General features: G+C 43.4%; 1 protein-coding gene across 7 annotated transcripts in view; it reads left to right on the top strand.

The window, feature by feature from the left end:
• The window catches only part of LOC106584683 (unconventional myosin-IXAb), a 294941-nt gene that overhangs the window by 248744 nt on the left and 31024 nt on the right, over window positions 1-15173 (top strand). For all 7 annotated transcript variants that reach the window (XM_045706467.1, XM_045706470.1, XM_045706469.1 and 4 more), the window contains 7 exons: window positions 603-650; window positions 774-885; window positions 1460-1521; window positions 1862-2054; window positions 9207-9335; window positions 11964-12069; window positions 12330-12461. In XM_045706467.1, coding sequence (XP_045562423.1) covers window positions 603-650; window positions 774-885; window positions 1460-1521; window positions 1862-2054; window positions 9207-9335; window positions 11964-12069; window positions 12330-12461 — 782 coding nt within the window. The remainder of the gene's footprint in view (window positions 1-602; window positions 651-773; window positions 886-1459; window positions 1522-1861; window positions 2055-9206; window positions 9336-11963; window positions 12070-12329; window positions 12462-15173) is intronic.

The raw sequence follows: 15173 nt of genomic DNA, 5'->3' as shown, positions 1-15173 counted from the left end.
CCTGTTCTCTCACTGATCTGTCCGTCTGTCTCCTGTTCTCTCACTGATCTGTCCGTCTGTCTCCTGTTCTCTCACTGATCTGTCCATCTGTCTCCTGTTCTCTCACTGATCTGTCCGTCTGTCTCCTGTTCTCTCACTGATCTGTCCGTCAGTCTCCTGTTCTCTCACTGATCTGTCCATCTGTCTCCTGTTCTCTCACTGATCTGTCCGTCAGTCTCCTGTTCTCTCACTGATCTGTCCATCTGTCTCCTGTTCTCTCACTGATCTGTCCATCTGTCTCCTGTTCTCTCACTGATCTGTCCATCTGTCTCCTGTTCTCTCACTGATCTGTCCGTCTGTCTCCTGTTCTCTCACTGATCTGTCCATCTGTCTCCTGTTCTCCCACTGATCTGTCCATCTGTCTCCTGTTCTCTCACTGATCTGTCCATCTGTCTCCTGTTCTCTCACTGATCTGTCCGTCTGTCTCCTGTTCTCTCACTGATCTGTCCATCTGTCTCCTGTTCTCTCACTGATCTGTCCGTCTGTCTCCTGTTCTCTCACTGATCTGTCCGTCTGTCTCCTGTTCTCTCACTGATCTGTCCGTCTGTCTCCTGTTCTCTCAGGCCTCCAAACCAGAACGTAAGAAGAGGAGGAAAAAGGAACCTGACATTGTGAGTCCTCCATCTTTCTTTGACTGGGTATTCTATACTATATCTCTACACTAAGTTTCTAATGTGATGTATGGCTGTCTCTTTATGGCAAACTGAGCTGAGCCCCTCTATCGCCCTCTGCAGGTTGAGGAGCACAACGGCCACATCTTCAAGTCCACCCAGTACAGCATCCCCACCTACTGCGAGTACTGCTCCTCTCTCATCTGGATGATGGACCGGGCCTGCGTCTGCAAACGTGAGTACACACACACACACACGTGGATTCACTGACACTCACACGTCCTGTTACTGTGCTGCCTCTTAAATGTCTGTAATCAGATTGGCGTAGCTGTCTAAGGCACTGCATCTCAGTGCAAGAGGCATCACTACAGTCCCTGGTTCGATTCCAGGCTGTATCACATCCGGCCGTGATTGGGAGTCCCATAGGGCGGTGCACAATTGGCCCAGCGTCATCCGGGTTTGGCCCGGGGTAGGCCGTCATTGTAAATTAGAATTTGTTCTTAACCAACTCGCCTCGTTAAATAAAGGTTAAATATATTTTTTCAATAATAATTTAAAAAAATGGTGTTCCAGCTCTTGTCATAAATCTTCTATCTTGTTATGTCCTCCGTACTCTCTCTAAGTATTGATTCCAAACGGCACTATTCTTGACCCAGGGGTTGGACACTGAACAATGTTGAAACGTTGTTGGAATGTTGCAGAAAGGTTAGGGTATACAGGTTGTTGACTGACCAGGGTTTGGACACGGAACGTTGTCAGAACGTTGTGTAAGGTTAGCAGTTCTGTCTCTGTTGTGTCCTCTTCTGCAGTGTGTCGGTACGCCTGCCATAGAAAGTGCTGCTCCAGGATGACCACCAAATGTAGCAAAAAGGTAAGAGACTATTTTATAGTGTGCAAGTGTACGTTACTGACAATGGAAAGGAGGGATAAGGCTAACGATCAACAAACCATGTCATACTTAGCAGTGATGTAAAGAGGAGACTATTCCCTCGATGGCTTTTCTTACATTCCTAATAACGGATGTTGGAGTGTTTACATTTGCAGATGCAAATACCCATTAAATATTTTACACCACAATTTTTTCTCTCTCTGTACCTCCATGTTATATATCGTTCTGTCTGCGCTTCTCACTTCTGTCCGTCCGTCTGTGCGCGTGTGTTTGCGGTGTACATGTCCGTCCTTCCATCCGTGTTGGTGTTTTTCTCTATCAGTACGACCTGGAGCTGTCGTCCAGGCAGTTTGGCGTGGAGGTGTCTCGTCTGACCAGCGAGGAGAGGACAGTGCCCCTGGTGGTGGAGAAGCTCATCAACTACATCGAGATGCACGGCCTCTACACAGAGGGCATCTACAGGAAGTCTGGCTCCACCAATAAGATCAAAGAGCTGCGGCAGGGGCTGGACACAGGTATAATTGGCAGGGTACTACACCAGTTAAAGTAGACCGGGGAGGGATAGCAGAGATATGGTCAAAGGACTGTCTATACCAGGGATGGCCCTCAGATCAGTCCCCCCCCCGGGGTCTCAACTTTCTTTTGAAGGTGAGAATACTAGAATACATAAGGTGCAATTTCGAAATGTCAGTCAATTAGTCCATGTCAGCTGACATTTTTTAGATTGGTAAGTTAGTCTAGTTTGGTAATTTAGTCTAAATTGGTAATTTAGTCTAGTTTGGTAATTTAGTTTAGCGGCCAGCTATCTAAACTTGTGGTAACCAGTGGGTCCCCCATTGCTTTTGTTAGTTCCTCTCACTCAGATATCATATAAAAAAACTGCAAACATTTGGGTCTCTGCTCCATGGCAAAATGTTATGAATTACAGGAATTAAACTCTAAAACTTCAATGTCTTCTGTCTGATGTCAGGTGGGGCCGCTAAAATTTTTGCTCGTAAGCCCAACAAAATATTGCTTAGGGCCACCAAAATTCTAGCTCTGACTGTATGTGTGGGTATGGATGTGGGTACGCATACCCACGAGCCACAGCGGCCCCTCATGTTGCCCATCTCTGGTCTATACTCCATAGCAGGGTCCCACAATCCCGCGGGGGATTTTATTTGATTCCCACAGTTTGTCTTTGCTTAATTGAGCTGTTCTTGCCATAATATGGACTTGGTCTTCTACCAAATAGGGCTATCTTCTGTATACCACCCTTACCTTGTCACAACACAACAGATTGGCTCAAACACATTAAGAAGGAAAGAAATTGCACAAATTAACTTTTAACAAGGCACACCTGTTAATTGAAATGCATTCCAGGTGACTACCTCATGAAGCTGGTTGAGAGAATGCCAAGAGTGTACAAAGCTGTCATCAAGGCAAAGGGTGGCTACTTTGAAGAATCTCAAATATAAAATATATTTTGATTTGTTGAACACTGTTTTGGTTACTACGTAATTCCATATGTGTTATTTCATAGTTTTGACGTCTTCACTATTATTCTACAATGTATAAAATAGTCAAAATAAAGAAAAACCCTTGAGTGAGTAGGTCAAATCAAATTGTATTTGCGCCAAATACTAAACTTTACAGTGTAATGCTTACTTACAAGCCCTTAACCAGCAATGCAGTTAAGAAAAAATACCTAAAAAGGAATACAAAAATAAGAAATAAAAGTAACAAATATCAAAAAGCAGCAGTAAAATGACAATAGTGAGGCTACAGTTGAAGTTTACATACACCTTAGCCGAATACATTTAAACTCCGTTTTTTTCACAATTCCTGACATTTAATCCGAGTAAAAATTCCCTGTTTTAGGTCAGTTAGGATCACCACTTGATTTTAAGAATGTGAAATGTCAGAATAATAGTAGAAAGAGAGTGATTTCAGCTTTTATTTCTTTCATCACATTCCCAGTGGGTCAGAAGTTTACATACACTCAATTCGTATTTGGTAGCATTGCCTTTAAATTGTTTAACTTGGGTCAAACGTTTCGGGTAGCCTTCCACAAGCTTCCCACAATAAGTTGGGTGAATTCTGGCCCATTCCTCCTGACAGAGCTGGTGTAACTAAGTCAGGTTTGTAGGCCTCCTTGCTCACACACGCTTTTTCAGTTCTGCCCACAAATGTTCTATGGGATTGAGGTCAGGGCTTTGTGATGGCCACTCCAATACCTTGACTTTGTTGTACTTAAGCCATTTTGCCACAACATTGTCCATTTGGAAGACCCATTTGCGACCAAGCTTTAACTTCCTGACTGATGTCTTGAGATGTTGCTTCAATATATCCACATAATTTTCCTGCCTCATGATGCCATCTATTTTGTGAAGTGCACCAGTCCCTCCTGCAGCAAAGCACCCCCACAACATGATGCTGCCACCCCCGTGCTTCACGGTTGGGATGGTGTTCTTCGGCCTGCAAGCCTCCCCCTTTTTCCTCCAAACATAACAATGGTCATTTTGGCCAAACAGTTCTATTTTTGTTTCATCAGACCAGAGGACATTTCTCCAAAAAGTACGATCTTTGTCCCCATGTGCAGTTGGAAACCGTAGTCTGGCTTTTTTATGACAGTTTTGGAGCAGTGGCTTCTTCCTTGCTGAGCGGCCTTTCAGGTTATGTTGATATAGGACTTGTTTTATACAGTGGATATAGATACTTTTGTACCTGCTTCCTCCAGCATCTTCACAAGGTCCTTTGCTGTTGTTCTGGGATTGATTTGCACTTTTCACACCAAAGTACGTTCATCTCTAGGAGACAGAACGCGTCTCCTTCCTGAGCAGTATGGTGGCTGCGTGGTCCCATGGTGTTTATACTTGTGTACTATTGTTTGTACAGATGAACATGGTACCTTCAGGCATTTGGAAATAGCTCCCAAGGATGAATCAACCTTGTGGAGGTCTCCAATTTTTTTTGTGAGGTCTTGGCTGATTTCTTTTGATTTTCCCATGATGTCAAGCAAAGAGGCACTGAGTTTGAAGGTAGGCCTTGAAATACATCCACAGGTACACCTCCAATTGACTCAAATGATGTCAATTAGCCTATCAGAAGCTTCTAAAGACATGACATTGTTTTCTGAAATGTTCCAAGCTGTTTAAAGGTCACAGTCAACTTAGTGTATGTAAACTTCTGACCCACTGGAATTGTGATACAGTGAATTATGAGTGAAATAATCTGTCTGTAAACAATTGTTGGAAAAATGACTTGTGTCATGCACAAAGAGGATGTCCTAACAGACTTGTCAAAACTATAGTTTGTTAACAAGACATTTGTGGAGTGGTTGAAAAACAAGTTTTAAGGACTCCAACTTAAGTGTATGTAAACTTCGGACTTCAACTGTATATACAGGGGATACCAGTACAGAGTCAATGTGCGGGGGCACCGGTTAGTCGAGGTAATTGAGGTATGTCCAAACTTTTGACTAGTACTGTATATATATATAAACTCAGCAAAAAAAGAAACGTCCCTTTTTCAGGACCCTGTCTTTCAAAATTTTACAGATCTTCATTGTAAAAAGTTTAAACACTGATTCCCATGCTTGTTCAATGAACCATAAACAATTAATGAGCATGCACCTGTGGAACGGTCGTTAAGACACTAACAGCTTACAGACGGTAGGTAATTAAGGTCACAGTTATGAAAACTTAGGACACTAAAGAGGCCTTTCTACTGACTCTGAAAAACACCAAAAGAAAGATGCCCAGGTCCCTGCTCATCTGCATCAACGTGCCTTAGGCATTCAGGACAATAAATTGCAATGTCCGTACTGTGAGATGCCTAAGACAGCGCTACAGGGAGACAGGATGGACAGCTGATCGTCCTCGCAGTGGCAGACCACGTGTAACAACACCTGCACAGGATCGGTACATCCGAACATCACACCTGCGGGACAGGTACAGGGTGGCAACAACAACTGCCCGAGTTACACCAGGAATGCACAATCCCTCCATCAGTGCTCAGACTGTCCGCAATAGGCTGAGAGAGGCTGGACTGAGGGCTTGTAGGCCTGTTGTAAGGCAGGTCCTCACCAGACATAAGCGGCAACAACATCGCCTATGTGCACCAACCCACCATCGCTGGACCAGACAGGACTGGCAAAAAGTGCTCTTCACTGACGAGTCACGGTTTTGTCTCACCAGGGGTGATTGTCGCATTCGCGTTTATCGTCAAAGGAATGAGTGTTCCACAGAGGCCTGTACTCTGGAGTGGGATCGTTTTGGAGGTGGAGGGTCCGTCATGGTCTGGGGCGGTGTGTCACAGCATCATCGGACTGAGCTTGTTGTTATTGCAGGCAATCTCAACGCTGTGCGTTACAGGGAAGACATCCTCCTCCCTCATGTGGTACCCTTCCTGCAGGCTCATCATGACATGACCCTCCAGCATGACAATGCCACCAGCCATACTGCTCTTTCTGTGCATGATTTCCTGCAAGACAGGAATGTCAGTGTTCTGCCATGGCCAGCGAGAGCCCGGATCTCAATCCCATTGAGGACGTCTGGGACCTGTTGCATCGGAGGGTGAGGGCTAGGGCCATTCCCCCCAGAAATGTCCGGGGACTAGCAGGTGCCTTGGTGGAAGAGTGGGGTAACATCTCACAGCAAGAACTGGCTAATCTGGTGCAGTCCATGAGGAGGAGATGCACTGCAGTACTTAATGCAGCTGGTGGCCACACCAGACACTTACTGTTGCTTTTGATTTTGACCCCGCCCCTTTGTTCAGGGACACATTTTTTATTTTGTTCTACTGTATTATTGACTGTAGGTTTTGTTTATTCCATGTGTAACTCTGTGTTGTTGTATGTGTCGAATTGCTATGCTTTATCTTGGTCAGGTCGCAGTTGCAAATGAGAACTTTTTCTCAACTAGCCTACCTGGTTAAATAAAGGTGAAATGAATAATTAAATAAAATAAATTCAATTTCTGTTAGTCTGTGGAACTTGTTCAGTTCATGTCTCAGTTGTTGAATCTTGTTATGTTCATACAAACATTTACACATGTTAAGTTTGCTGAAAATAAATGCTGTTGACAGTGAGAGGACATTTATTTTTTTGCTGAGTTTATATATACTACCATTCAAAAGTTTGGGGTCACTTAGAAATGTCCTTGTTTTTGAAAGACAAGCACATTTTTCGTCCATTAAAATAACATAACATTTATCAGAAATACAGTGTTGTCACGTCCTGACCAGCAGAGGGAGGTATTGTACCAGTTTTGGTCAGGATGTGGCAGGTTTTTTGTATGTTAAGGGTTTGTGTTGGGGATTGGACTCCCAATTGAAGGCAGGTGTGTTGAGTTGCCTTTGATTGGGAGTCCTATATAGAAGGGTGTGTTTTTCTTTGGGATTGTGGGTAGTTGTCCTTGCACTGCGTTGTATGTGCCTGCAAGACTGTTGCTGTCGTCTTTATTGTTTTGTCCAGTGGATACTTTACTCCTTTTTTTTAATTAAAAAACATGAGTATCCACATACCTGCTGCGCCTTGGTCCATTCATGACGACACTTGTTACAGGTGTAGACATTTAAGGTTGTAAATGACTATTGTAGCTGGAAACGGCTGATTTAAAATAAAAAAAGCAATATCTACATAGGCGTACAGAGGCCCATTATCAGCAACCATCACTCCTGTGTTCCAATGGCACGTTGTGTTAGCTAATCCAAGTTTATAATTTTCAAAGGCTAATTGGTTATTAGAAAACCCTTTTGCAATTATGTTAGCACAGCTGAAAACTGTTGTTCTAATTAAAGAAGCAATAACACTGACCTTCTTTAGACTAGTTGAGTATCTGGAGCATCAGCATTTGTGGGTTCGATTACAAACTCAAAATGACCAGAAACAAAGAACTTTCTTCTGAAACTCGTCAGTCTAATCTTGTTCTTGTGAGAAATTGCCATGAAACTGAAGATCTCGTACAACGCTGTGTACTACTCCCTTCACAGAACAGCGTGTGGTGGTTAATTTCTGTATTACCAAATGACGAGAGAGACAAACTTCACACACCAGTCAGAGTTATACTTAAACTACATCTTTAATATTAAGATCTTTGCAATAGCACTGACTTTCAATGATGCACCGTTTCTAATGAACCATTGAAAGTGACAACACAAAAGTACAAAGATCTTTTATAGCCAAGATACACCCCTCTCAACCTACATGACGAACAACAGATACATAGAATGGTCAAAAGGTTAAGATTTGTATGAAAGGTATCTATAATACATAGCAGACAGTAACTGCTGTGTCAACAGTTTTCATTGTAAAGACCTGTGTCTGGTCCTCCTACTCCAAACTGTCTCTCCCTGGTACGGTATAGAACAGAAACATTAACTCATGTTATCTGGAATGCTCTTTAGGTTTTATCACCCAAAGACATCGGAAATCTCCTCTGTCAGTGTTATCTCATAGAGGCCCTCCTCAGTAGAACACACACACAACAGTTAACAGAATACTCTATTCTGTCGAATAAAACAACCATTATAATGCAATACAAGAATTATAACATAATCTTGCAATTTCCACGACAAGCACAAACTGGCTCTAACCAGAATAGAAAGAGGAGTGTGAGGCCCCGGTGCACAACTGAGCAAGAGGAGAGTAGAGTGTCTAGTTTGCGAAACAGACGCCTCACAAGTCCTCAACTGGCAGCTTCATTAAATAGTACCCGCAAAACACCAGTCTCAACGTCAACAGTGAAGAAGCGACTCTGGGATGCTGGCCTTCTAGGCAGAGTTCCTCTGTCCAGGGTCTGTGTTCTTTTGCCCATCTTAATCTTTTCTTTTTATTAGCCAGTCTGAGATATGGATTTTTCTTTTAAATTCGTTATTGGACATATGACTGTAAAAGAACCAGGAAATCAGCTCAATGGGGTTTTAATTTAATTTAATAAGGAAATATGTTCCCAAGTATACCCACTCATAAATAGAACGGCAAATGTGATCATATCCCAATGTAATTCATGTTTGAAATTATTCTATTTTTTTCCAATACTATATCTGTTTGGGATTCTTGCGGTCAATTTGCAAATTATTTACAACTATGTTCCGCCCCCCCCTCTGATTTGTTTAGATAATGTCAGGGTACCTGCTCTATCGGGTTTCTGATTGGTTTAGATAATGTCAGGCTACCTGCTCTATAGGGTTTCTGATTTGTTTAGATAATGTCAGGGTACCTGCTCTATCGGATTTCTGATCGGTTTAGATAATGTCAGGGTACTTGCTCTATAGGGTTTCTGATTGGTTTAGATCATTTCAGGGTACCTGCTCTATAGGGTTTCTGATTGGTTTAGATAATGTGAGGAAACAGGTGGCAAGGACTGTGTTGAAACTGCATTCCCTAGCATGGATATAGACTGTTGACGCAGGCTGTAATAGTAGTGTCTACCCTCCCTACAAAACAAGATGCCATGACACCATTTGTACGGTATTCACACTACCGGATCATAAGCATTGTGTCAGTTGTAATGTTCAATCTAACTGTAGTATTCCTCTCCTACTCTCTTCCTGTCCTACTCTCTTCCTGTCCTACTCTCTTCCTGTCCTAATATCTTCCTCTCCTACTCTCTTCCTCTCCTACTCTCTTCCTGTCCTGCTCTCTTCCTGTCCTCCTCTCTTACTCTCTTCCTCTCCTACTTCAGATGTGAGCAGCATGAACCTGGACGACTACAACATCCACGTCATCGCCGGCGTGCTCAAACAATGGCTCCGTGACCTGCCCAACCCTCTGATGACCTTTGAACTGTACGAGGAGTTCCTCCGGGCAATGGGTAAGAGCTGGGGTCACAAGTATTCACCTTGTTATTCTGTTACAATGTTACTATGTAGTAATGGCTAAATGTGGCCAAGGTACCATTTTATCGATGATTTTCACTGAATCAAGGTGTGTGTGTGTGTGTGTGTGTGTGTGTGTGTGTGTGTGTGTGTGTGTATATATATATATATATATATATATATATATATATATATATATATATACACACACAGTACCAGTCAAAAGTTTGGACAAACTCATTCAAATATATATATATTTTTTTACTACTTTCTACATTGTAGAATAATAGTGAAGCCATCAAAACTATGAAATATCACATATGGAATCATGTAGTAACCCAAAAATGTTATATTTGAGATTCATCAAAGTAGTCACCCTTTGCCTTGATGAGAGAATGCCAAGAGTGTGCAAAGCTGTCATCAAGGCAAACGGTGGCTAATATAAAATGTCAAATATAAAATACACTGCACAAAAAAATAAAGGGAACACTTAAACAACACAATGTAACTCCAAGTCAATCACACTTCTGTGAAATCAAACTGTCCACTTAGGAAGCAACACTGATTGACAATAAATGTCACATGCTGTTGTGCAAATGGAATAGACAACAGGTGGAAATTATAGGCAATTAGCAAGACACCCCCAATAAAGGAGTGGTTCTGCAGGTGGGGACCACAGACCACTTCTCAGTTCCTATGCTTCCTGGCTGATGTTTTGGTCACTTTTGAATGTTGGCGGTGCTTTCACTCTAGTGGTAGCATGAGACGGAGTCTACAACCCACACAAGTGGCTCAGGTAGTGCAGCTCATCCAGGATGGCACATCAATGCGAGCTGTGGCAAGAAGGTTTGCTGTGTCTGTCAGCGTAGTGTCCAGAGCATGGAGGCGCTACCAGGAGACAGGCCAGTACATCAGGAGACGTGGAGGAGGCCGTAGGAGGGCAACAACCCAGCAGTAGGACCGCTACCTCCGCCTTTGTGCAAGGAGGAGCAGGAGGAGCACTGCCAGAGCCCTGCAAAATGACCTCCAGCAGGCCACAAATGTGCATGTGTCTGCTCAAACGGTCAGAAACAGACTCCATGAGGGTGGTATGAGGGCCCGACGTCCACAGGTGGGGGTTGTGCTTACAGCCCAACACCGTGCAGGACGTTTGGCATTTGCCAGAGAACACCAAGATTGACAAATTCGCCACTGGCGCCCTGTGCTCTTCACAGATGAAAGCAGGTTCACACTGAGCACATGTGACAGACGTGACAGAGTCTGGAGACGCCGTGGAGAACGTTCTGCTGCCTGCAACATCCTCCAGCATGACCGGTTTGGCGGTGGGTCAGTCATGGTGTGGGGTGGCATTTCTTTGGGGGGCCGCACAGCCCTCCATGTGCTCGCCAGAGGTAGCCTGACTGCCATTAGGTACCGAGATGAGATCCTCAGACCCCTTGTGAGACCATATGCTGGTGCGGTTGGCCCTGGGTTCCTCCTAATGCAAGACAATGCTAGACCTCATGTGGCTGGAGTGTGTCAGCAGTTCCTGCAAGAAGAAGGCATTGATACTATGGACTGGCCCACCCGTTCCCCAGACCTGAATCCAATTGAGCACATCTGGGACATCATGTCTCACTCATTCCACCAACGCCACGTTGCACCACAGACTGTCCAGGAGTTGGCGGATGCTTTAGTCCAGGTCTGGGAGGAGATCCATCAGGAGACCATCCGCCACCTCATCAGGAGCATGCCCAGGCGTTGTAGGGAGGTCATACAGGCACGTGGAGGCCACACACACTACTGAGCCTCATTTTGACTTGTTTTAAGGACATTACATCAAAGTTGGATCAGCCTGTAGTGTGGTTTTCCACTTTAATTTTGTGTGACTCCAAATCCAGACCTCCATGGGTTGATAAATTGGATTTCCATTGATTATTTTTGTGTGATTTTGTTGTCAGCACATTCAACTATGTAAAGAAAAAAGTATTTAATAAAATTATTTCATTCATTCAGATCTAGGATGTGTTATTTTAGTGTTCCCTTTATTTTTTTGAGCAGTGTATTTGTTTAAAACATTTTGAGGTTACTACATGATTCCATATGTGTTATTTCATAGTTTTGATGTCTTAACTATTATTATACAATGTAGAAAATAGCAAAATCAAAGAAAAAGCCTTGAATGAGTAGGTGTGTCCAAACTTTTCACTGGTAGTCTATGCTGTCCCTACTCATTTGTAATTGTGGAGGCCTGGTCATCTGATGCAGCACTCCATCACTCCGTTTTGCTACACCCACAATAATATCTGCTAAATATGTGTATGTGACCAATCAAATTTGATTTGATTTGTTCAGACGTCTTAACCTTTTCCACATTTTGTTTCGTTACAGCCTTATTCTAACATGAATAAAATAAATAACAATTCCTCATCATTCTACATACAATACCCCATAAGGACAAAGCGAAAACAGTTTTATTTTTTATTTTAGCAAATGTATTAAAAACAATACTTTCCGAATGCACTGTATAAATCTATATATATAATATATTATAAAGATGTAATGTCTGTGTCCCCAATAGGAGTGAAGCAGGAAGTAAAAGCAGGAAGTAATTGTATTTCTTTGGTGGTGTGTCCCCCATGCAGGCCAGCCAGACAAGAAGGAGGTGATCCGAGGGGTGTACTCTGTGATCGACCTGCTCAGCAGAACCCACCTGAGTACCCTGGAGCGCCTCATCTTCCACCTGGTCAGGTGAGGGGTCCCATGGGAAACAGGATGTCCACTCACTGGCTGCGTCCCAATTCTCCACCCTTCTCCCAAAGTGTGCACAAACTCCCTCCAGTCAATGATACACCAATGCTTCTAAATCCATGACGGGCAGGGTGGGAGAAGGGTGGAGGGAAGTTGGCATCCACCAGTTTTGACATTGAATAAACTATTTGACAGTTTTCAATAGTTTTTTGCGACCCCCCCTCTGACGTGTGTGTGTTTGTGTGTGTGTGGTCTTCCAGGATCACCCTTCAGGAAGACACCAACCGTATGTCGGCCAATGCCCTAGCCATCGTGTTCGCCCCCTGCATCCTCCGCTGCCCCGACACCATCGACCCCCTGCAGAGTGTCCAGGACATCGGCAAGACCACCGCGTAAGACTCCCTTATGGTGCTTCTCACACAGGGCGCGTCGTTCCTGGTTCTGGAAGGCTTTGCAGAACTCCAGGACCAGAGTCATAGGAAACAACCTCTGTCTACCTGTCTGTCTCTCTATTGCGACAGCTATAGACACAGCCAATTTCTCTGCTGTGGTTGTTGTTGCTATCAGTGTTAAGGTCAAGGTTATTTCTTGCCCCTACAGATCTGATAGATGCCGCTCTGCCTTACCACTGAGCCAGGATAGAGCTAGGGACTGTTCCTCAAACTCAACATTAATGGCCTTACAGTAGAGTGGGCTATCCCCGAAGTCGAGTCCCTCAGGTTAGATTACTTTATACCAGCAACTCGGGTCCCCGATATCTGGTCATCGATATCTGGTCCCCGATAGGCTAGTTAACCAGATGCTAAATGAATCCTGTCTATTTCAGAAAGAGTAAAACGTCATGCACTTGTATGACTCTTTGATGACAGTTTCAGAACAATAAAGCAGATTTTTTCAACATTTCAGAAACAGGCATAAAAGAATCACAAATCAATCAATATCACCAATCAATGATAGGTAACCATCAACAGTACATTGAATTGATAGACACCTTCAGTGCCCTCTACTAAACACTTATTGCTATGCCAATAAAATATTTTTGGGGGGTCTATTACAGTTTCATTTGACATATTTAATAACAAGACAAACGGTCCATCTACAACTCTATCAACAGTTTTTTGGCTCCCCCCTCAGACGTTGTCTAAAACATGCTTCTATCAAATCAAATTGTATTTGTCACATGTGTATATAGGTCCTGGATGGCAGGAAGCTTGGCCCCAGTGATTTATTGGGCCGTACGCACTACCCTCTGTAGCGCCTTACTACAGCCCGTCGATGTTAATGGCGGCCTGTTCGGCCCGCCTTTTCCTGTAGTCCACGATCAGCTCCTTTGTCTTGCTCACATGGAGAGAGAGGTTGTTGTCTCTGACCTCCTCCAAATAGACTGTTGTGTCGTGAGTGAACAGGGAGTACAGGAGGGGACTAAGCACGTAGCCCTGAGGGGCCCCAGTGTTAAGGATCAGCGTGGCAGATGTGTTGTTGCCTACCCTTACCACCTGGGGGCGGCCCGTCAGGAAGTCAAGGATCCAGTTGCAGAGGGTGGTGTTTAGTCCCAGGGTCCTTAGTTTAGTGATGAGCTTTGTGGGCATGATGATGTTGAATGCTTAGCTGTAGTCAATGAACAGCATTCTCACGTAGGTGTTCCTTTTGTCCAGGTGGGAAAGGGAAGTGTGGAGTGCGATTGAGATTGTGTCGTCTGTGGATCTGTTGGAGCGGTATGCGAATTGGAGTGGGTCTAGGATTTCCAGAATGATGGTGTTGATGTGAGCCATGACCTGTCTTTCAAAGCATTTCATGGCTACCGACATGAGTGCTACGGGGCGGTAATAATTTAGGCAGGTTACCGTCGCTTCCTTGGGCACAGGGACTATGGTGGTCTGCTTGAAACGTGTAGATATTACAGACTCGGTCAGGGAGAGGTTGAAAATGTCAGTGAAGACACTTGCCAGTTGGTCCACACATGCTTTGAGTACAAGTCCTGGTAATCTGTCTGGCCCCGCGGCTTTGTGAATGTTGACCTGCTTAACCTCTATGGGCTAGGTGGGACGCTAGCGTGCCACCCGTGGTGCACTCCATCAACAGCAGGTGCATTTCAAGAGCGGCAAATTTGAATCCAAATAAATGTCAAAATTCAAATTTTTCAAACATACAACTATTTTACACCCTTTGAAAGATAAACATCTCCTTAATCTAACCACGTTTTACGATTTCAAAAAGGTTTTACGGCGAAAGCATAAATTTAGAGTATGTTAGGACAGTACATTTACAAGAGTTGTGTGTAATGTTTTGTCAATTCAAAGACAGGGTAACCAAAACCATAAAACCAGCTAAAATGATGCACTAACCTTTTACAATCTCCATCAGATGACACTCCTAGGACATTATGTTAGACAATGCATGCATTTTTAGTTCTATCAAGTTCATATTTATATCCAAAAACAGCGTTTTACTATGGCATTGATGTTGAGGAAATCGTTTCCCTCCAATAACCGGCAGTCAAGTCAGCGTCACAAATTAAATAATTAAAATTAGAAAACATTGGTAAAATATTATATTGTCATTTAAAGAATTATAGATTTACATCTCTTGAACGCAATCAACTTGCCAGATTTAAAAATAACCTTACTGGGAAATCACACTTTGCAATAATCTGAGCACTGTGCCCAGAAAAATACGCGTTGCGATACAGACTAGACGTCATGTTGGGGAGATCTAAAATCGAAAATACTATGTAAATAATCCATTACCTTTGATTCTCTTCATCAGATGTCACTTCCAGGTATCACAGGTCCATAACGAATGTAGTTTTGTTCAAAAAAGCTCATCATTTATGTCCAAAAATCTCCGTCATGTTAGCACATGATCTAAGCCAGCCGGACTTCTCGTCATGAACGAGGGGAAAAAATATATTTACGTTCGTTCAAACATGTCAAACGTTGTATAGCATAAATCATTAGGGCCTTTTTTAACCAGAACATGAATAATATTCAAGGTGGACGAATGCATACTCTTTTATAACGTATTGGAACGAGGGTACCCAACATGAACTCGCGCGCCAGGTGTCTAATGGGACATCATCGTTCCATGGCTCTTGTTCGGTCAGA

Source organism: Salmo salar, chromosome ssa23 (genome assembly GCF_905237065.1).
Source record: "Salmo salar chromosome ssa23, Ssal_v3.1, whole genome shotgun sequence".
Lineage (NCBI taxonomy): Eukaryota > Metazoa > Chordata > Actinopteri > Salmoniformes > Salmonidae > Salmo > Salmo salar.
Note: the sequence above shows the minus strand (reverse complement) of the source record. Positions and strands in the feature narration are given on the sequence as shown.